Consider the following 22,288-nt stretch of genomic DNA (forward strand, 5'->3'; position numbering starts at 1 on the left):
CTTTGTAAGGATTTATGATTTCGGGTTTTGTCTTCATAAAGAACTAGTTTCAGTTTGCCCTTTCTCTTATGTCATAGCCCTTCAGGAGTTTCTCAGCTGGAAACTTCAATGTTAACAGTGGATTGTGCCTTCTCCTTTTTGTTTCCCCAGTTCTCTGGGATTGCAGAAAACTCTGAGCCTCTACTTCTACTTGACCTTTCATATGTAATGTTTATGAGGTGGCAAGTACCTTTAAGTAAAAAGTACTGAGGAATGTAGGACTCACCTTAGTGCATTTCTACTCTTTCTGGGATCTTTGTCCTTTAAGTCCTAGCTAGTTTGGCTACTTGCCAGTGTCTTCAGTTAGCTGTTTATTGACCAATTAATTGGATTTTATCTGGCTTTTAGTAATGTTCTTACTGGTAGGGTTAGTCTCATACAATCTCTTCCTGCCTAGGTGTCATTGGCAGTAACATTTTGTTGAAAAATTTCTTCCCAAGTGATTTTAATCATTGCTTCCTAACTACACAACTCCAGGAGACCACACTCATGTCATAATCTATGTAAACAGTATCCTGTGGAGTTTTGCAGAACCATACGACTATAGCCATAAGGTTTGAGAACTATTGTGCTGTAGAAAATGGGACTGGTGATGGACTTGATAGTATTGGTAGAGATTAACCAGATGGAGAGAAGAAGGAAGTCATTGCTGGACAAGAGAATAACAGAAAGCTTGAGGCAGTTAATTGGAAATTGGTTTTAAGGTCACATTTTTTTCTAAGATACTAAAAAACTCTATAGCAAATATTTTTAAAGTTAAATAATAGAAAATTATCCTTACTTATAACAGGTTTTTGTTTTGTTTTGTTTTTTGGGGGTTTTTTTTGGTGATGACATTTATTACATTTTTTTTTATAAAGGTAGAAAATTGCCAGTAATTTCAGTAGAAAAGTCACTATTGACATTTAAAAAAAAATAATGTTTTGTAGTGGAATATTCTTCAAACAATCCTGCCCCATCAGTTTTTTTCTAAGTCCTTGCCTGTCTCTCTTTCATTTTTCTCTAAAACAAACAAAGTATATCCAGGTCTTCATTTTGTGTGTAAAGTTGTTCATAAACTTTGTTATTCTTTCCATTATATGGGATATGGTATAAAGACCCCCCAGATACCCCTAATTATCTTTAGAGATTGTGTTATTGTTTACCGTGCTTCTTTCTTATGGAGAAAAAGTACAATGAAAGTATGCCATGGACTTTGGCTCTATATTCTGTCAGCCAGAGGAAGTGAAAGCTTTAGTCTGCATTTTTCTTTATATCCTTTCAGGTAGATAGATGGCAGCATAGTATCTTTCGTTAAGTTCTAAAACTGAGTGCTTATCTCTGGGTGGGAAAAGAAAGTGTTAAAAACTCTTACTTAGGTTTTTGTTTCTTTTCTTTTTTCTTTTCTTTTTTAACATGAAAGTGTTTATTCATTGGACTGACTTTTAAACTTTGTGGTGATGTCGCTTAACCTGTATTTAGTAGAAAACTGGTACATTAATGATTAAGCACATGGGAAAGAAAGAGTTGAGAGAAAGCAGGCTGTTCACAAACTCTGGAAAATAAAGGGTTTGGGACCTGATTTTCTTCCATTTCTCTCTTCTCTTGGCTTTCTCTTTTCAGGGGAGTGCTTTCTCTGCTGGATTGTTTGAATTGCTTTGCAATAACCCCATTGTTTTTGAGAGTAACTTAGTGCTTTTTAGATTTCTTCTTAATCTTTACTTTTAAAATATCCACCTATCATGGACTTTCAAGGATTTATGTGTTTTTACTATGTGAAGTTTTGAGGAAATACTTTAATATAATATATCCTTTAGTTAGAGAAGGAGTTAATAAAAGGTGAGGAAGATAAGGAATTTATTCATCTTGAATCAGTGCCTCAAAAAAGGATTTATTTTTATGCTGTAAGTATTGATTTATATCCTAAGTCTTATAAAGAAGGCCTACAAACCTGAGAAGAATTAGTATTACCATCTTCTTTGTAAATAGTAACTAAAAAAAGAAATCTCTTAAATTCTCAGTTGATATTAAGACAAAAATTCATATTTAGAAAACTACAGAAATGTTAGTAATAGGTATCTTTCCAAATAAATGGGGATAAATAAAGCATTTTTAGTTAAAATCACAGCTTCCAAAATTAATAAAGATTATAAGCTTGGAGATATTTGGAGAAGTTTTTCAAATGTTAGATGTCAAGTTTGACCGTCATTTGTATTTATCATGCTGCTATAATGTTAACTTTTACTTAAAATCCTCTTGAAACTAATGTCTTCCTTTAAGTAGTTATTGGGATGAAAATCATTTTAAAGATTTCAAAACCTGTAGAGTGGGGAGTGATGTGGCATTTTAAATGAATAAAATGGATAGATATTAAATAAAATAAATTTTCTTTGGCCAAAGTCTATATTTGACTATTTTTCACATAGTTATTTTAAATGTTTATAAGCAAATGCCTGGCCATTTGGCATATTATTAAATTACAAAAATATACTTCGTCTTATTGTATGCTAGCTGTTTACCAAAACCATTATTAGAAAATTACAGCATTTTATTGGGTTGGCCAAAAAGTTTGCTTGGGTTTTTCCTCTAACATCTTATGGAAAAAAACCAAAAGAACTTTTTGGCCAGCCCAATGATTAAATATGAAGGAAGGTGTCATTATAATTAGGGAGTATACTTTCTAAAGATTATTATTTATTGATCCATGAATATTTCATTAGTCATATGTTTCAGGATTTTTATATTATTCTCAATTTGTAAGAATTGGATTAGTGGAAAATGTCAACTTATTTAAAATATCCTTGAGAGGATAAGTAGTATGGTTCCCATTGTACAGAGAAGGTACTGAGATTCAGAGAGGACCAGTAACTTGTTTAAGCAGAGAATTATCCCACTTGGCAGAGGTGTGATTTGGGCCCATTTCTGCCTGTTCCTAAGTCAGTGTTCTTTCTATAGTTATCAAGCTGCTATTTCCCTTTTTTACACTTTTCCCTGAGGATATTTTTTAGCAGTTTAAAAAATACTCAAGCATCACAAAATTACTTCTTCAGGGACAGCTTATTGAATCTCCTGATTGGTAAATTCATACTTTGCTGTTTTCATTTTTCATTGAGGCAGTACATTTTTAGTAGTTAATATAATCTAAAGACTGTCAAAATACATCTTATAAAGGCATTATAGTAGGTTAAAAATATTTTTTAAATTATGTACCTGCTGATAATCACATATTGTAGGCAGTACTATCTCTACTTTCTTTCTATGTGAGAAAACAAGTTGTTTTCTTTCTTAAATAATTGGTAGCTATTAGTGTAGAGCTTATGCAACTAATCATTTGTGGCATAGTTCTAAAGTTATATGTTTTAAATTGTTTTTAGATGAAGTAGATTTAGATAATTCCCAGATGATTCTTTTGTATCTATTTTTATGTGAAGGGCAAAAACTAATATACTAACTGAATTTAAGGTTATGGGTAGAGTGATAGAAGTGGGGAAGGAAGGGTGAGAATTTGAATAAAGGACATGCTGCCAATATTCAGAAGAGGAAAATAAATAATGTTTAGCAGTCCAGCCAACAGCTTCAGCTAGGAAGATACATTATTATTATTCTGATTAGCTCCTATCTAATAGTGTTGCTAGGCATTTGATGTCGGATAGAACTACGCCACAGTTATTTGCGTAGCTTTTTGGCTAACAAAGAACAGAAGTAGCCAGAGGACTTAGTTGCAGGTAGCTCTGAATATTCGTAAAGCTCTTTACAATTTACTTTAATCTTTTTATATAATCAATCTCAAAGTATCCTGAGCACTTCTGTTATTTATTGCTATTTTAAAAAAATGATTTAGGCTTTACTCAATATTTATATAGGGTCATTTATTGTGGGTACTTTAGAATGAATAAAATCGCTGAAATATGTATTTAGTTTATTTTTGGCAAGAATAGCCAATAGTGTGGAATTAAGATAAATATGAAGGGAAAATTATTTCATTAGCAAGTATAAGGGTAATTTGGTATTTTTGCCTCTGTATCCTGAAATGTTAGTGGAGGTAGTAGCATCTCTTGGTAAATTTTTCTTTCTCTTTTTCTTTTCTTTTTTTTTTTGCTTGGAAGGTATGGTGTCAGATATGTAATTAGTTTACGTTTGTAAAAAAAAAAAAAGTATAAGACTACCCTATTATTCTAATAATTGTCAATTCTATATGTCATATATCCCTGTGCTTTTACTGACAGATGGAACAAAGAAACCTTATGCTAAATCTTGACCTTGCCTTGCAGTACCAGGTCTACTGAATATATGTCCTCATTAAATTTTATATAGCTAATTATTTATGAATATTATAGCACTTAGCATAAAAATTGAGCAGTTTTATTTCTCTGTGAGGACGTTTCATTCACTTTGAGTTTAAATGGTTAAACGCTGGTAGCAATTTTATTGTCTCACTCATCTTTTACTTTTATCAAATACTATAGTACTGTATTAAATGGTAAATGTAGCAAGAAAATATGGTATCTTGTTTTCTTATTGAACAGCTATAACTTTTCTAGAGTTTTTACTGCTAAAAGATGGGAAGGCAGACAAAATGATTTTTCTGAAATATTGTACCCTCAGCCATGAACCTAGCAGTCAGGTGCCAGTGAAATTTGCTCCCTAAGAAAGCTGCATTTATATCTGTATCAAAATTGAATGTGTAATTTTGGTCACTCAGTGATAGCCATGAGTCAAGTATGAATAGTGATTTTTTTCATTTAGATATTAGTTTCCATTAGGATTTAACAAGACTGAAAAAAAGTACATTTTACCTGGGGGCTGGAGGTGAGAAGGATATACAGAATAATCCTGTAACTTCTTTGCCTATAATTTTGAATGTAATGATAAAACTTAAGCTGAGGCCCATTCCCAAAAGTGCTGATAACCATACAGATATGGTAGGATTTTACTTTATGCAAGAGTAACGGCCACACGAACCTAACTTAGCATGTGAAGTTGGTTATTTAGCCATTTTGAAAATTCAAATCTGTATACTTTATATATCTTAGTTGTGATCTAAGCTATTTTCATTTTTGAAAAACAGAGAAAACAAATCCCTTTCAGTAGTATAGTGGGAGAAGGAGGGAGTCTCCAGCCCCCCTTCCCTGCCTCCACCCCAGAGACATTGGTAATGATATCTGGAGACTTCTTTGGTTGTCACAACTGGGAGAATGCTATGGGCATTTAGTAGGTAGAGGCCAGGGATGCTGCTAAATATCCTGCAATCATAGTACCACCTCCTACAACAAAGGCTGATCTGGCCCAAAGTATAGTAATGTTGAGGTTGAGAAACCCCTTCAGTAGGAGGAAGATAACAAATACCTCACATGTTAATTTTCAGGCTAATCTCATAAAAACACAAAACAACTTATTAAATAAAATTGCTTCCTACTGATTAATATAAGACTGTTATTTTATATGTAAAATTTTATTTGTAAAAGTTGTTTATTTTCAAAAATTATGAAGAACACTCAGTAAATCATTTAACAAATATTTATTGAGTGCCTGCGATGTGCATGGTAGTCATTCTAGGCTCTGAGGATGCAGCAGTGAACAAAATGAAGTTCCTGAATTAAAGAGCTTACATTCTAATTGGGAGAGACAGGCAATAAACAAATATATGGTATACAAGATCAGTATTATGAAGTGTAATAAAGGTGAGTGAGGGATAGAAAGTAATGATTGATGATATAGTCAAGGAAGGCCTTTCTCATAGTGACACTTGAGCAGAGACCTGGAGCTCAAGCATGTCACTGATATTGGGAGCAAGAGCATTTCAGTGAGAGGAAAGAACCAATGCCAAGACTGTAAGGTGGGAGCATGCTTGACATTTTTAAGGAAGAGTAAGGAGGCCAGTGTGTCTTGAGTGGAGTGAGGGAGAGAGTTTTAGGAGATAAATTGAGAGCAGTGAGGGCTGGGATTGAAGGTGAGACTTTGTTTTGTCAGGATGTTTAGTGGTTGGGACTTTGGAAGCTTTTGAAGGTTTTTTAGCAAAATTACACAAACTCATTTACATTAGAGAAAGAAACCTGATTGCTAGGAAGAATAAATTTAGGGACAATCATGGCAGCAAGAAGACCAGTTACTAGACTGTTAAAATATAGTCCAAACAAGATGATGTGGAGAGTAGTGGAATGTTGAGAAGTGGTGTGTTATAGTTTAAGAGCTGACAGGATTTAGTGTTGATTTGGATGTGGGGTATGAGATAGAAAGTGACAAGTAGAGGATGACTGCAAGGTTTTATGTCCTGAACAACTGGAAGAATAGAGATGTCATTTACTGAGATGGAGAAGCTTGGAGGAAGAGTAAGTTTTAGGAAAAAGTTTAAAGATTTTGGTTCTATTGAGGTGCCTATTTGATATCCAAGAAGAGATGTTGTTAAGTAGACAGATATGGGAATCTGGATTTCAGTAGAGCGGTCTGAGCTTGATATATAAATTTGGGACCTTTAGATGTAAAGATGGTATTTAAAGCTATGGGACCTGATAGGAGATTTTCTAGGGAGTAAGTATAGCTAGATAAGAAAGGAGGTCTTAAGACTAAGTCTGGAATACTCTTAAATTTTAGAAGACAGAAAGATGAGGAGGAAACAGAAAGGTGACTAAGCAGGAGTACCCGGTGAAACCAGGGAGCACTGGTGAAAGAGAGCATCAAGAAAGTTGACGGGGGCTTCCCTGGTGGAGTAGTGGTTGAGAGTCCACCTGCCGATGCAGGGGACGCGGGTTCATGCCCCGGTCCAGGAGGATCCCACGTGCCGCGGAGCGGCTGGGCCCGTGAGCCATGGCCGCTGAGCCTGAGCGTCCGGAGCCTGTGCTCTGCAGCGGGAGAGGCCACAACAGTGAGACGCCCGCGTACCGCAAAAAAAAAAAAAATGTTGACGGTATATATTGAAGGAGAAATTATAGCAATGTAGTGTGGACTGTAAACAAGTAGGAAGTCAAGTGAAGGTATTGGAGGAAGGCATTGATGGACAGTGAAATGGTGGTTGGGTCAACAGATCGGACATTCATTGAGGTTGAGAATGTGTTAACATTGATGATCTACAGGGAGCTAGATTGAAAGATACAAGGTGGTATTCAGAAGGTGATGTGTTTGAATTTGCAGTCATGTTATGAGCACAGTGATGGGAAATATTAAGATAGAGAATATAATTATAGAATTTGGATTGAGATTGGAATAAGATTATTAGAAGAAATGAGTTCAAAGAATTCACAGACCAAGTATTGGAAGAAATATTTGCTAGATCATAAATAGCCAAATCTGATCCTTGGTTTATTTTCATTTAGCTTGCATCAGGAGGTGATGACCCCACTGCTCCCTAGTTGTGTAACATTTTGAAATTTTAAATGATGTAATTAACAGATAGGAATATAGGAATATTATTTCATGTAAGTGTCCTTTTCCACCTCTCTTGGTTTGTGTGACATGTGTCTATGTACATGTTGCCTTTGTGTTTCTTTTTCTTTGTTTCTCTCTGCTATTTCATGTGTGTAATAGTCTTTGTAGGTAGTACTCTGACTCTTCATGTGTTGGGGGAGACTCCTTTTTTGGCTTTCTTCCTCATTTTCATTTATTCATTCAGTAAACATTTATTGAGCATCTACAGTGAGCTAGAGCGAGTTCTAGGCTCCAGGGACTCATCATCGAACAAAACAGTCAGGAGTTCCCATCTTCAAGAAACTTACTGTTGTGAGAGACAGATAGTAAATACATACATAATTACATAAATAAGTAAATATCAGATGGAGGTAAGTACTCTAGAAAAAATAAAATAGACCAAGGCAGTAGGGAATGCTGGGATTTTCTGTAGTTTGGTCAAGGCAAAATAAGCAAATGGGCCCTGGTAAAAATAAACAAATGGGTCTCTGATAGGGTGATGTTTAAACAGAGACCTAAAGAAAATGAGGGAGTAAACCTGTGGATATCTGGGGAAAGATTTTGCTGGGAAGAATAAGTGTAACATCACTGATGTGGGGTTTGCTTCATATGTTGGAGAAATAGCAAAGAGCTCAATGTGGTGGGATCAGAGTGGTCCAGGAAGAAAGTGGTAGATGAGCTCAGAAGGCCAGTCCGACTCCTCCTCTCTCTTTCTCCCCTTTGTCTCTTGTATCCTTTTCTATAACTTATTTGACATTTTTTGTCTGTCCTTTCACAGGCCATATGTAACTAAACGTTTTCATTTTGCTATATATATTTTAAAAGAGTTCTGTTTCTATTCTAAAATCAAGAAAGTATTTTTGTATTTAATATTTCATGATCACAACTTTCTTTTTACTGCAGTTTCAGTTTTTGTACCTTTTGTATTATAAAATATAATACACATATATAGGTGTGCACAAAAATAAAAACATACAGCTCAGTGAATGATGGCAAAGCCTCTTTGAGCAATATTTATAAGATTTATTCTTTTGTTACATTAGATACAGTTTATTTTCATTGCTATGAACATTGCTACAAATATTCATAGTATTTTATTTTATTTATTTATTTTTTTTGCGGTACGCGGGCCTCTCACTGTTGTGGCCTCTCCCGTTGTGGAGCACAGGCTCCGGACGCGCAGGCTCAGCGGCCATGGCTCACGGGCCCAGCCGCTCCGCGGCATGTGGGATCCTCCCGGACCGGGGCACGAACCCACGTCCCCTGCATCGGAAGGCGGACTCTCAACCACTGAGCCACCAGGGAAACCCCTATTTCATTTTCTAATAAATTTATTTATTTGTTTTTGGCCGCGTTGGATCTTCGTCCTTGTGCGCGGGCTTTCTCTGGTTGCTGCAAGCAGGGGCTACTTGTCCTTGCAGTGCGTGGGCTTCTCATTGTGGTGGCTTCTTGTTGCGGAGCGTGGGCTCTAGGCACACAGGCTTCAGTAGTTGTGGCACACAGGCTCAGTTGCTCTGTGGCATGTGAGATCTTCCCGGACCAGGGATCGAACCCGTGTTCCGTGCATTGGCAGGCGGATTCTTAACCACTGCGCCACCAAAGGAAGTCCATAGTATTTCATTTAATGTAAAATAGTTTATATATCCATTCTATTGATGGACATTTACATTGTTTCCAGTTTGGGGCTATTACAAGTAATGCTGCCAGAAGCAACCTTGTTCATGTCTCTTGCTGTACAGGTGCATGTGTTTCACTTGGATGTACAGCTAGAAGTGGCTGTGTTCAAAGGTTATGTGTACGTTCCTTTAGATACTGTTAAAGTTTTACGAAGTGGTGGTACCAATTCAAAATCCCACTAGTAGGGTATGTAAGTTCACCTTACTTCATAGTGTTGCTAATACTTTTTCAGGTTTTCCTTTTTTTTTTTAATGGCATAATATTAAAAGTATCTCCTTTATTTTTCAGTTGAAGTATAGTTGCTGTACAATATTACATAAGTTATGGGTGTACAGTATAATGATTCACAGTTTTTAAAGGCTATACTCCATGTATAGTTATTATAAGATACTGGCTATATTCCCTGTGTTGTACAGTACATCCTTGTAGCTTATTTTATACCTAATGGTTTGTACATCTTTTACCCCTACCCTTATATTGCCCCTTCCCCTTCCCTCTCCCCACTGTAACCACTAGTTTGTTCTCTGTATTTGTGAGTCTGCTTCTTTTTTGTTATATTCACTAGTTTGTTGTATTTTTTTAGATTCCACATATAAGTGATATCATACAGTGTTTGTCTTTCTCTGTCTGACTTATTTCACTTAGCATAATGCCCTCCAGTCATCTTAAAGTTTGTAATTTTAGTGGGGATGAGCAGTACTTCGTTGTGTTATTGAGCCCCTTTTCACATGTTTATCGACCATATGTATAACCTGTTTGATGCAGTGTGTCTGTTTATTTTGCATGTTTGGTAGGGGGGTTATTTAACTTTTTTTTTTCCTGGTAATTGTAGGATGTTTTAGATTTGAGTCCTTTTATGATTATGTATGTTGTAAATATCTTTCTGTAGCTAAATATTTTACTCTCTTAATGCTACTTTTTGATGAACAGAAGTTTTAACTTTACTCCAACTTACCAGTCTTTTCCTTTTTAGTTAGTGCTTTTGAGGTTCAATTTAAGAAGTATTTTTCTATCCTAAATCATCAATATAATTCTCCTATATTGTCTTCCAAGTATTATATTTTTTATATTTCTACCCGGAATTGATTTTTATAATGCTTATGAGGTAGGAGTTAGGATTTCATTTTTTTCACAGATGGATATCCAATTGATTTAGCACCATTTATTGAAAAGATAATTCCACTCTGCTCTGGATTACCATCTTTGTCATAAACCAAGAGCCATATATGTGTGTATCTGTTTCTGCTTTTTTTCTAATCCATTAATCTATCTTTGTGGTTGCACCACACTGTTACAACTGTAGTTTTATAATACATCTTGCTATCCAGTATAAGAGTGTTTTTCTGCCTTTTTTTTTTTTCATTATTATTGCTCCCATCAGGAGCCTTTTTAGACACTTTCTCTTCTTTTCTCTGTGAAGTTAAATACTAAGGAATAAGATTTTGTCAGGTAGGATTGATTTGTGGACAGCCACAAATCACTGTAATAGCTAAGTTTTTTTTCCTCCAAGAACCAATTTTCTCCCTCCTGGGGGCGATACTACCCCTACTGAGAATGCATGCAGTAGAGCAGATCCTCCTCCTTGTTCTTTTTATATAGGAGTGGTATGCTATCCTTTGCTTTTGTCTTTTTCAGTGAAATTTAGAAACAGCTTACTTAGCAGTTTACAAATCAAAACAAAGTAAAAAACTCCTAACAGTATTTAACAGTATATACTCTACTGGTGGGGGAATTTTATTGAAATTGTATTAATTCTATACATCAGTTTGGTTAGTTGACATCTGTACCTTACTGAGTTTCCTGATCATAAGCATAGTATAGCAGCAAGAAGAAGTTGGAAACATGGGTAGTCCTATGATCATGAGTGAGTAGTTAAAACTTTTCCTGAAAAGAATATTTACACATTTACCAGTGAATCCTAGCTCTATCATATATGAAAGGAAACAGTAATTCCAGTCTTATGCATACTCTTCAAAACACTAGAAAAAGAGGAAACTCCCCAACTCATTTTATGTGTATAGCATATGTTGGGTATATAGCCTATTAAGGGCAATAAGAGAATGAAAGGAAATTAGTCTGATTATGAACATAGATAAACAACCCCTAAACAAAATTTTAGCAAACTGAATCTGGTCATATATAACCAGCTTGATCAAGTTGAGTTTATCTTAGGAATGAAAGGTTGTTTTTACACTAGAAAATCCGTCAGTATACTTTTATCAATTAACAAATTAGGGGAAAAAAACCCCAGATGTATGGAGACTGTATGTATTAGGGGAACAAATTAGGGGAAAAAAACCCAGATGTATGGAGACTGTATGTATTAGTGTGTGAGGACAAAGATAAAATTCAGCCTCCATTCATATAAACTCTTAGCAAACTAGAACTAGAGAACTTTTTTAGTGAGATAAAAGGTTCCAAAACAAACAAACAAACAAAAACCACACACAGAACCCAACACAATAGCTGTAGCATGCTTAATGATGAAATGTTGACCTTTTTCCCTCTAAGTTGAGGGACAAGGTGTTGATGCCTGCTGTGCCCCCACTGCCATTGTTATTAAATATAGTGCTAGGAATTCTAGTCCATGCAGTGAGGCAAGAGGAAGAAAGAGACGGTATAACTGCTGAAATGAAGAAAACCATCATTACTCTTAGATGGTATGATCATATAAATAACTTATCTGTAGATTCTTTGGAATTTTTAAGAAAGTTTAAGAAGTGTGACTATAAAATAATATTTTAAAAAATCAGTTTTATTTCTGTATGCTAGCAAACGGTGCTTTAGACAATGAAATTAACAGCAGAACCATTTATAATAGAATCAAGAAACAGGAATTCAATCTGACTTTAAAAAGCAAGACCTCTAGGGGAAAATTGTGACTCTTAGTGGAGAGAATATATCATATGTGTGTATATGTCTGAGTGTGTTGTAACTTGAAATCTAATTTAAAATTTTTATGGGAATACAAATTACAGTTGACCTTTGAACAATACACATTTGAACTGTGCAGATCCACTTATATGCGGATATTTTCAGTAGTAAATACTCCAGTAGTACAGGATCGATGGTTGGTTGAATCCGCTGATGCTGAGGAACCGTGGATACTGAGGGCCTACTATAAGATATATGCAGATTAACCCCTGCCTTGTTCAAGGGTCAACTGTATCTAGAATAACCAATACATTCCTTTTTTTACATTGAAGTGTAGTTGAGTTACAATATTATGTTATTTTCAGGTATAAAACATAGTGATTCAATATTTTATAGATTATACTCCATTTAAATTTATTACAAAACAAAGGCTGTATTTCCCTGTGCTGTACAATATATCTTTATTGCTTATCTGTTTTATACTTAGTAGTTTGTGTCTCTTAGTCCCATACCAAGATATTCTTGAAAGAGAACAAGTTGGGATGAGTTGGCCTACTAGGTATGGAGAGTTATTACAAAGCCATAGCAACTAAGATGTGCTCACTAGTACGGGGATAAACAAATAAACCAAGAGAACAGGATAGAGAGCCCACATCAGACTCAGGCACGTATGGACACTTGACCTCTGATCCCTGAGGAAAGGACAGCTTTTTAAATAAACCGTCCAGGGACAATTGAGTATTCATATAGTAAAAGTAAATTCAGAACCCTGTATTTCACAGTGCACAATCAGTTCCAGGTGGATTAGTGACCTAAATGTGAAAGGCAAAGCTATAAAGCTTTTAAAGGCTTTAGAAGGTAATATAGGAGAATGTCATCACTATGTCAGGGTTGGGAAAGATTTCTTAAACAGGAAATAAAAAGCAATAAAAGAAAAGATTGATAAATTGGACTACATTAAAATTAAGAATTTAGGATTATCCAAAGATGCCATAAAGAGAATGAAAAAGTAGACTCAGAGTAGGAAAAGATATTTGTAATATGCAACTGAAATGTAGTATCGAAGATATCTGAAGAACGAATCAGTAACCTTTCTCTTTAAGGTAGGGATGCGGGAGAGGATGTGATGGGGAAGAAATGCACTGAGGAAAGCGTCTGCATGTTTTCAAATGTTTGCATTCTTTTCTCTAAACTGAACTTATGTTTTATGCATTTCTCTATATATAAGCACATTTCTTAACCAAAAAATGGAAAGGAATGAAAACGATAAAGAAATACAGTTACTGTATTAGTTTTCTAGGGTGACATAAAATACCACAGACTGGGGGCATAAACAACAGAAACTCATTTTCTCACAGTTCTGGAGGCTGGAAGTCTAAGATCAGGATGTCGGCAGGTTTGGTTTCTCTGGAGGCTTCTCTCCTGGCTTGCATATGGCACCTTGTTGCTGTGTCTTCACATGTGCTTGGGCATCCGTGGTGTCGCTTTGTGTTTCTGAGTTTCCTTTTCTTATAAGGATACCAGTCAGATTGGATTAATGTCCACCCTAAGGGCCCCATTTTTCTTGATCTCCCTCTCTCCAAATACTCTCACATTCTGAAGTGCTGGGGTGAGGGTGGGGTTAGGGCTTCCACATACGAATTTCTGGAGAGACACAATTCAGCCATAATAACACTGATTATGTCATAAAGATTTGAATAGCAAATGGATGCTTGTGATGTAGATAAAATTTCCCAAGCCAGTTTTTGGATTCAAAAAGTGCTAGATCTAAAAACAAAAAATCTAAGATAGAAGTAAAGATGTTGTGCTCTGGAGAAGTATGTTAAATGACTCAAAATAATATGGATTTAGTACTGATGTTAATTATGTGTGTGTAAAGTTGGGATGCATTTTTTTGAAAATTTAAGAGTGATAAAAAGCAATTTCTGAATCAATTTACTATTTTACACAAGTACTTTCTAACATAAGTGTATACCTAAGTGAATAAATGTAATTTTAAGTAGGTCTTTTAGTCTCATCTTCATCCCTAACATGTATAAATTCTAGTGGACAAAAAAGTTTTTTAATCTTTTCACTGGGAGAAAAGAGGATGCATTTTATTTGGTCATATATGGCACAGATCTTCCTTGACTTACAGTAGAGTACATCCTGATAAACCCATTCTAAGTTGAAAATATCCAAAGTTGCACCATCTTAAAAGTCGGAAAATTGTAAGGTGAACCGTTGTAAATTGGGGACCATGTGTATTTTTATTAGGGTAAGCTCTACTATGACACAGTATGTTCATTCCTAAAATTTGCCCCACTGTGCAAAATCATGCAATGAAAACCATAGGACTTATGGGAAAATGAAGACACAACACTCAAAAACTTTGTCAGTGACACTTAAAAGGGTTCCTAATAAAAATAGCAGCACAGTTTTATACATGTTAACTAGTTAAGAAATACGTAAATACTATAGCAAACATTGCACTTTACCTTAGAAGAGACCTGAAATTTTCTTGTGGAAGTGGGCATCAGAAAGGTTGCGTTATGTGAGTTATTACCAAGTGATGGAAGGAGAGTCATATGAAATTGGAGGGAAAATTGTGATACCAGGTACGGATGATTGTGGCTCATAACACACATGACAAATTGAGTTAGCCGGTAGATATTTGGGGGGGTGTGTTTTGTGTATTCCTGTATGGCTTGGTTTAGCTGGGTGAAGTTTTTACTGTTCATCTTGGGTTTCTTGCAGATAAAATCACATATAAACAAACACAAGAGTCTTGCTATGCTCAAGTTGTTGCTTAATGTATCAATCATGTTGGAACATATTTGTGTTTTCATACAGCATAATAGCAGAGTTTACTGTACTGAATTTTTAATATCATTCATAGCCCCATCTTTTCCTCTTTACATGTTTGGTAAGGATTTTGCATTAGGCTCTTTTTAGTGAAATTTTGAAATAGTCAAAACTAATATGTAACTGTTACATAACACCTTAAGTATCTTGGTGAATTTTAAGTTTTCCCTGGCTAATAAACTGAGTGGTTTGGGTGTGGACTCAGAGTTTTGCTTAAGTCAGATGGATGATCACTGTGCCACACAGAAAAGCATCAGTTCTTTTGTTTCAAACAAGATCATTATGTTCGGTGACCCCCCTGTTTCTGGTATTGCTACCAGGGCACCTTTAAGCCTTAACCTGAATCAGTATTAAAAGAGCATGTGCGTGGTTATGTTTTGGGGTCCTTCCCATTCGTTTCTTGCTTTTTATCCACTGTGGCTATTTTATTCCAAAGCTTAGTAACTACAGGTTTCCAGAAGTCTTTGTTCTTTCACTCTCTCTCCCTCGACTGGAATGGTCTGGCCAGACAAGGGAGAGAGAGTGAAAGAACAGTGAGGGTAAATGAAATGGCTTCTCCTGGTTTTCCTGACCTCCTGCCACAGTTTCTTTGGATCACTTTCAAGACCCTCATTTTCATGCCCTGGGCTGGAAAATCAGTTTTCCCTCATAGCGTTTCCATTTCTCTCTCCTGTCTAGGCATTCCTTTATGTTTCTACTGTCCTCTGTGCACACATTCCTGTTAAAGTATATATCACATTGTTTTGGAGTTTTGCAGAGTTGGGCTCTCTCTTTGAATAAACTGCATACTTCTTGAGGGCACAGACCATATCTTTATCCTTTTTACATTTCTACTTACTACATAGCTCAGTGCTTGGCAGTGGTAGTTGAGTGAGTGGATGGATGAATGAATGAGTTGGTCTTGCAGAGGGCTGTTCACGTGATCCTATTATTTGTGTTACCCCCTCATTTTGACTAAAATACATAATCTCTAGGTATCTTGGCCACTTGAACTTTAATATTATGAATCAGATTTGTGCATTCAAGCTTTTTAGCAGTACCATAATAAAATTTCCTTTTGTTGAACCAGAGATTGTACACCATCTGTTTTGTTTTTGTTTTTTGATTTTTGGAGGGTTTTCTGTTTTGTTTTTGCTCCAAATAGTAAATGAGCATGGCTAATTTGCAACTTTAGGATTAGGAGTTTTTATGACAATTGAGTAGTAGTAAAATCCCATTTTTCAGCTTGCTACTATGAATTAAAAACAATTATTTTTGAAATTTTCAAATATTTATATGTTTATGAAGTGGAATAAACTAAAAAATGGGGAGAGTAGTTCTTTTAAGATAATAAGGGAAAATGTTATGGCTCAATTCTTTATTATTGCAACTGTAAGTAATTTTTGAATTGTTTTTAAGATTTTCTTTTTCTTCTTATAGGACCTCTTTGTTGTTAGACATGAATTGGCCATAATGAGACTAGCTGCCTTTATGGGCATTACAATGTTAGTTGGAATAACTGGGCTCTTTTATACTCAACTAATTGGCATCATCACAGTAAGTATATTTTTAATGTAAAGTAATGTATTTGTGAACATATTGCCTAATTACGAACTTAATTCTAAAAAGTTACAGGAAGCTTAGAAATTAAAGAGGAAACTTATCCGTAGTCATTTATGTATTTCCATTTCCGTATGCCTGTGTAATTTTAAAGTAGTTATAATCAGTGTACAGAGTGTACATATAATATTGTATCCTGCTTTTAAAAATTAGATTGAAGTATTTTTATATGGCTACAGACATCATGTTTATAGTTTTTAATAGTTGGATATACTATTTAGTGAACATAACATATTTTAATTAATCATTTTTCTGTTGATCAGCATCTACTATGCAATCTTTTTTTTCTGTATTACAAATAGCTCTTCGAACATCTCTTTTTCCTCTTTAAACTAGTAACTTAAGTTAAATTCCAAAAAATGGAATGTTGCTGGTAGAAACACTTTATTAGTAATTAAACGTTTTTTTTAAAAAATGTATTTATTAGCCAAAGTGGATTTGTCACAACAGAAAAGATTTTAAAAATGAGAAAAATAACATTGGTTAAGGATTTAAAAGTTTGGAAATACACTGCATTGCAGAAGATGCAGAGTAAATAGGCTTTTTCGTATGTTGTTGGCGGGGGTATAAATTGGTATAAACTTTTTAAAGGGCAAATTGTCAATGTCTATCAAAATTTTAAAGGCACAACCCTTTTGACCACCTCTAGATACTGTTTTTTCACATGTGTGTAAATAAGTGTGTATATTAAAAAAGATCTTCATTGTTATATTGATATAGTGTATGAAAACTTAAGCGTTTATAAGACTATATTCAGTGGGAAAAAATGTAAGAAAATGCATCAAAACTTACTTTAAAGCAACAGTAATCAAGAAAGTGTTGTACTGGCATAAGGATAGATGAAATAGAATTGAGAGTCCAGAAATAGACATATATATCTATGGTCAGTCAGTTTTTCAGCAAGAGTAGCAAGACTATTCAATAGGGGAAAGAAAAGTCTTTTCAACAAATACTGCTGGGACAGCTAGGTATCCACATGCAGAAGAATGAAGTTGGGCCCTTACCTCATACCATATATGTAAATTAACTCAAAATGGATCATAGACCTGAATATAAGATCTAAAGTTATAAAACTCCTAGAAGAAAACATAGGATTAGGCAATACTAAATCTTAGACTAGGAAATAATATCCTAGATATGAAACCAAAAGTGTAAATAAAGAAAAAAAAGAGAATTTGGACTTACTCAAAACTGTAAACTTCTGCACTTCAAAGGATGCTATCAAGAAAGTGGAAGGACAGCTCACAGAATGGGAGAAAATATTGTGTATCTGATAAGGGGCTTGTATCTAGAATAAAGAACTCTTAAACTCAGTAATAAGAAGGCAACCTAATTAAAGCATGGGGAAAGGATCTGAATGGACATTTCTTCCAAGAAGATACAAATGGACAATAAATACTACATGAAAAGATGCTCAACATCATTAGTCATCAGGGAAATGAAAATCAAAACCATAATTAGGTATCACTTCTCATGCACACTAGGAGGCTATAATAAAAAAAGGTAATAACAAAGGTTGGTGAGGATGCAGAGGAAGCAGAACCCTCATGCACTACTAGTGGGAATGTAAAATGGTGCAGATACTTTACAAAATAGTCTGACCATTCTGTAAATAAACATGAGTTATGTTTTGATTCAGCAATTCCACGCCTAGGTATGTACCTAAGAGAAATGAAATGTATGTTCACATAAAAATTTGTACATGAATATTTATAGCGGCATTAGTCATAATAGACCAAAACTCTCAGCAATCCAGATATCTATCAGCTGGTGAATGGATATATACAAAATGTGGTATATATCCATAAAATGGAATATTATTTGGCCATAAGAAGAAGTGAAGTACTGATGCATGCAACACCATAGATGAACCTTGAGAGCATTATGCTAAGTGAAAGAAACCAGCCACAAAAGGTCACATATTTGTATCATTCCATTTAATGATATGTCCAGAATAGGCAAGTCTATAGAGACAAAGTAGATTAGTGGTTGTGTGGGGTTGGGGAGCTAGTGGGGGCTGGAGATAATGGCTAAAGGGTACAGGGTTTCTTTCATAGGGTGATGAACATGTTCTAAAATTGATTGTGGTGATGGTTGTATGACTCTGTGAACATACTAAAAAACCATTGAATTGTATACTTTAAATGGGTGAATTTTATGGTATATGAATTATATGTCAATAAAGCTGTTAACAAAAAAAGAATATTTCTGGCATAAATTAAATGTTAATTTTATTCATTTGTTCACATTCATTCATTTATTCATTTTATATATGGTTTGTTGATGTCCTTTGTCTGTTTTCTATTCAGGTGTTCTTTTCTCTTATGGTTTAATAAGAAATGTTAATAAAAACATTCAAAAAAAAGAAATAACGCAGAGGTAACTCTCTCTATCCCTCTATCTATATGCAAAGACTATCTATGGAAAGACACATGAGATACTAGTAATGGTACTGGCCTCTGAAGAAAACTGGAAGAATGCAGTCAGAAATGGAAGGAAAACATATTTATTGTGTCACCATTGTTTTAATATTTTGCAAGGTACTCATAATAACCTTTCCCCTCTAGATTTTATAGGAAGAATTTTAAACACAGGAAATTTTAAAGAATCTTGCAGTGAATCCTCAACCACAATTAACATTTTAGAGTATTTGCTTTATCTCACTTCAAATTGTCCATCAATCCATTATATGTTGTAATATATATCAAAGTAATTTGCAGCATCAGACAGTTCACCACACAAATCATTAACTGGAGCTCAGTGCTTGTTTATGTTTTTTCCTTTGAGGCAAATTTTCCGTACAGTGAAACACATAAATGCACACATGTGCAACCCAAACCCCTTTCACAATAGAGAATATTACCATCACCCTAGAAAGTTCCGTCAAGCCTCATATCAGTAAGTCCATATCCTCTGCAGAGGCAGCAGTGATCTGTTGTTTTTTTTCCCATCCATCACAGATTAGTATTGGTTGTAGAATTTCATATATACCCGTTAATATGTCTCCTGTCTTTCAATATAGTGTTTTTTTGATTCATCCACGTCGTTGCATGTATTGATAATTTCTTTTTATTGCTGAGTAGTATTCCATTGTATGACTATACCACAGTTTGTTTATCCATTCTATTAAAAGACAACTGGTCTGGTTCCAGGTTTTGGTAATTATGAGTAAAAACGCTGTGAACATTCTTGCTCAAGTCTTTTTGTGGAAACATGTTTTCATTTTCTTGGGTAAATACCTAGGAGAAGAATTGCTGGTCACTTGAGACGGTTTATCTTTTATTTCATAAGAAACTGCCAGGCCTTTTCCCCAAGCAACTGTATCGTTTTGCACTCTGACCAACAATGTGTGAGAATTCTGGTTGCTCCACATCCTCATCAGCATTTATTGTTGTCAGTCTTTTTAATTGCAGCTGTTCTAGTAGGTTTTAATAGTATCTGGTTGTTTTAATTTGCATTTCCTTGATGACTAATGATACTGAACACTTCTTCATGTGCTTATTGAACATTCATGGATTGTATAATGTCTGTTTAAATATGTTTTTATTATTATTCAGTGGCTTGAAATGTTTTCTAAAATCTCTTGTGATTTATCTAGTGATGATGATAAATAACATGATATTAATCACATTCCTGTGGACGAGAATAGGGCTTCCCCTAACATGTTTTTTCTCTGCTTTTATACTCATTCATAATTACTTTATAGCCTATTCATAAGTCAAGTCTAAATTGCCAGGTTATGCTTGCATTTTTGAATTTCCACTTTTGAATTTGCCCAAATCATTGGTATATATTTATATTTCCTGGAATGAAGTTTCTCTGATTTCCCCCAATTTCTTATGATTAATGACTGGAAATGGATGTTTGAGAGTGTTGCTGTTAAGACTACAAGTTACTTCTGAGAGCCATCAGAGGTTTATAGCTGAGGGTAACAGTTTCCTTCTCACCTAAGCAGAAAGTGGGGTTTGGCAGCAAAGGCTTCAAGATACTTTAAGAATTCCTATTCTCAAATTTTAGTATTCACTTCTGAGTTGGACATAAAGTTATTTATAGTATTTGCTGGTTTTTAAAGGGTATATAGTATCAGGTTCCTTTCTGACTATTCCATACTACCAGTATGTTAATATTAATTTTCAAATTGCATGATTTTCTCTTTTGCTATAATATTGAACAACATTTCACCATTTTAAGACAGGGAGATTGGGTCTGATGTTGTGATATTTCTAAAACTGAGTAGAAACCACATTTGTTAAATAATGCTCTCTCCCCAAGTCTCATCTCTTTCTGTATACATTTAGTACCCTCTCAGAACACTCTGTGCTAGACAGGTCTCGTGTCTTTGGAAATTATACATTTGTGAAGCATTTAAAAAGGAATGCAAGCATTAAGAGAGAGAATATATTCCATTTGTTAGTCCAACCTTTAGGCACTGTACTTCCTCTTGAATATAAGTACTTAAAAAAATTACAGTAAATTTCAATTCCATTTACCTGGGCTTTCATAGTGAACTTCAAGTACCACTCTTTTTGAATGAAAAAAACATTTTTTTAAAGGTTTCCAGAATTCACTCCTCCCCACATTGATTTAAGGTTCTTTAGGGCTTAATTATTTGAAGTTGTTATGCATTCAGTATTTAATTTTAAATCTAACGAATTATTAGTATTTAAAAATAGTATTTAATATTAAAATTAAAATTTAAAATATAGATTTTGCTTCCTTTCTTTATAAAATATGCTTGCTGTTTCATTTTATGAAAAAATTAATACTGCCTACAGGATATTTCACATCTGGACATGTTTTTGTCATAATCTGAATCCATGGATCTCTCTTTACAGTGTGAAAGAAGTGACGAATTTGTCAGTTAGCATAAGAAAGAAAAGGGGGAGAAAGAATCACAGTGAATTTAATTACTTCATTGATGTCTTCCTCCTTCCCCTACTCCTGCCCCCAAAGACCAAGAGGCATTTTGGGAAAACACTGGTGGGAGTATCATTTCATTATAGAAACTATGTAATTACATAGCTTGAATATAGGCCTATTAGACTATAAACAAGCAAAACAAGTGCTATCTCTATTTAGGTTTAGGTTGAGGTTTTGAGGAAGCAGTGTATTAATTTTCAGTAATTTTTCCCCATTATTTGTTCTTACTTGGAAAAGTCATTTCTCTCCTGTATAAGAGGGAAAATCCCATCTTATTGATAGTAGAAGGTAACAGGATAGTCATAGTAATGATAATCTGATGTCATTTTAGACCTAGTAAGAGCAGATTATCTGTGACCCAGATAAAATAATTAGAAATTACTTAAATTTAAAAACAGTGGATTTCTAATCCCATTTCCAAGGTTAAAAGATCTCAACACAACCTGATGTTTCTATGGAACAGGCAAATCTTAAACCCAATTTTAAAGGATTACCTTTGATTCTTTTTAGATTGAATTTTAAACAAGATTTAACTATATATGCTGGTTCCTTTTTACTAAAATTAATACTGAAGTTAAAGTGTTTTCAAAGTCTGCTTTGAAGCATTCTTTATTTAGTTAGGGAACAGATTATTCTAATTATTCCTTACTTAGACCGTTTAGCCTTTTTGTTTGTTTCTGAATGAGATGGATAGTGATGTTGTCATTATTGTAATTGATGTCAGAATTTCTTATTGAGCAGTAGTTCACACACAGCCAAGAATAATGTCCATTCTGATGAGCACCAACACTAAGAGTGCTGGGTGATTGTATTAGTCATGTTTTGAGTTGCTGGGCTTGGAGAGAGTTAATCAAGAAGCTCTGTAACAGCTGGTACAGCGCCTTCTGGTGAGGGTCTGACAGTGAGCTATTGTATACCATGACACTGCTCTGACAGTTTATCTAAATTTTGTATA

The 22,288-nt window shown here is 34.6% G+C and overlaps 1 protein-coding gene across 2 annotated transcripts in view; it reads left to right on the top strand.

Annotated features, from left to right (window-relative positions):
• ZDHHC21 (zinc finger DHHC-type palmitoyltransferase 21) overlaps window positions 1–22,288 on the top strand; it is a 55,670-nt gene that overhangs the window by 26,357 nt on the left and 7,025 nt on the right. For both annotated transcript variants that reach the window (XM_065879550.1, XM_065879551.1), the window contains one exon: window positions 16,234–16,350. In XM_065879550.1, the coding sequence (XP_065735622.1) occupies window positions 16,234–16,350 (117 nt within the window). The remainder of the gene's footprint in view (window positions 1–16,233; window positions 16,351–22,288) is intronic.

The sequence above is a fragment of the Phocoena phocoena genome, chromosome 6 (genome assembly GCF_963924675.1).
Source record: "Phocoena phocoena chromosome 6, mPhoPho1.1, whole genome shotgun sequence".
Classification (NCBI taxonomy): Eukaryota; Metazoa; Chordata; class Mammalia; order Artiodactyla; family Phocoenidae; genus Phocoena; species Phocoena phocoena.